We start from the raw sequence: 1,228 nt of genomic DNA, 5'->3' as shown, positions 1-1,228 counted from the left end.
GGGGGGGGGGTGGGTAGGAAGGGGAGGACAGCCAGAGGGAGCCATGTATTGAGTGTCTACCATGTGTACAGCCGTGTGCTGAGCGTTACACCCATTACCTCACTTATTCTTCTCAATAACCCTGTCACGTGGGACATATTATAACCCCACTTTACAGGTAAGGAAACCGAGGCTTGGGACGTTAAGGTCCTTGCCCAAAGTCACAAAGCTAATACTTGTCTGTGTAGCACACGACCTCTGGCCTTCATGATGCTGTAGCCAAGACGCTAACCACTGTCCCGTCCTGTCCCTCGTGGTCTACAGACCTATTGGTCAGTTTCCTGGCTGCCTTGCCTGTACCCCACGTCTGGCTTCCAGGAAGCCTTTCCCCTTAGCACCTGCTCTGGCTCCCCAGCTCAGCCCCTGCCCACCCCATGGCCCCTGCTCTCTGCTTCCAGATGATCGGCACCGAGTGAAGCTCCACCCGATGCTGGGAGACCCCGATGCCGACTACATTAACGCCAACTATATAGACGTGAGTGCCTCTCCCCTGCCATCTCTGCTGACCTGGCCCTGCCCACTCCAGGCTCCCTGTCCCCGCGGGGCAGAACCTGTCAGGGGACACGTGGGGATCCAAATGGCTGGGTTTTGAGCGCCCCTGTCTCCTGCATCAGTGCCAGGGAGCTCAGCAGGGGGGACAGAGTGGGCGCAGTCATCAGGAAGGCCTCCTGCAGACTTCGGGGCTTGGCCTGAGAGACGGCGGCCTCAGAGACGCAGAATAAAGGGAGGAGGGTAGACAGCGAGGCCCAGCCGTGAGGAAGGATCCGCTCTCGGTGAGGGGCCAAGAGGCTTGGAGCTGAGATTGTCATGACACACAGTGAGGCTGAAGGTAGGCAGGGGCTGGAGTGTGAAGGCCTCAAATGACAGGTGAAGGAATTGGGGCTTTTCCCCAGGGGCACCAGGGAGCTGTTAAAAGTTTTGACCGTGATCGGAGTGGTACTTAAGGATAAGAATTCATATTTATTCAGCACGTACCATATGCCAAGCACTGTGCTAAGCACTTTATACCAAATATTTAATTTTACATAATCCCTGCAACCACCCTGGGACGTAGTTAGCATCATGACCTCCCTTTACAGGTGAGGACTCTGGGGCTCAGAGAGGTGAGGCTCCCTCTCCTGGGTCACACAGCTAGTGCCTCGGTTAAGAAAGGACTCAGATCTCAGCCTGTGCCTCCAAAGCCTTGGCT

The 1,228-nt window shown here is 56.0% G+C and overlaps 1 protein-coding gene across 1 annotated transcript in view; it reads left to right on the top strand.

Annotated features, from left to right (window-relative positions):
- Window positions 1-1,228, top strand: part of PTPRU (protein tyrosine phosphatase, receptor type, U) — an 82,230-nt gene that overhangs the window by 63,438 nt on the left and 17,564 nt on the right. The window contains exons 19-20 of the mRNA XM_005875242.2: window positions 273-285; window positions 438-514. Of these exons, the coding sequence (XP_005875304.1) occupies window positions 273-285; window positions 438-514 (90 nt within the window). The remainder of the gene's footprint in view (window positions 1-272; window positions 286-437; window positions 515-1,228) is intronic.

The sequence above is a fragment of the Myotis brandtii genome, unplaced genomic scaffold, assembly GCF_000412655.1.
Source record: "Myotis brandtii unplaced genomic scaffold, ASM41265v1 scaffold456, whole genome shotgun sequence".
Taxonomy (NCBI): domain Eukaryota; kingdom Metazoa; phylum Chordata; class Mammalia; order Chiroptera; family Vespertilionidae; genus Myotis; species Myotis brandtii.
The sequence above is the reverse complement of the archived record's forward strand: the minus strand, read 5'-3'. Positions and strand labels throughout refer to the sequence as shown.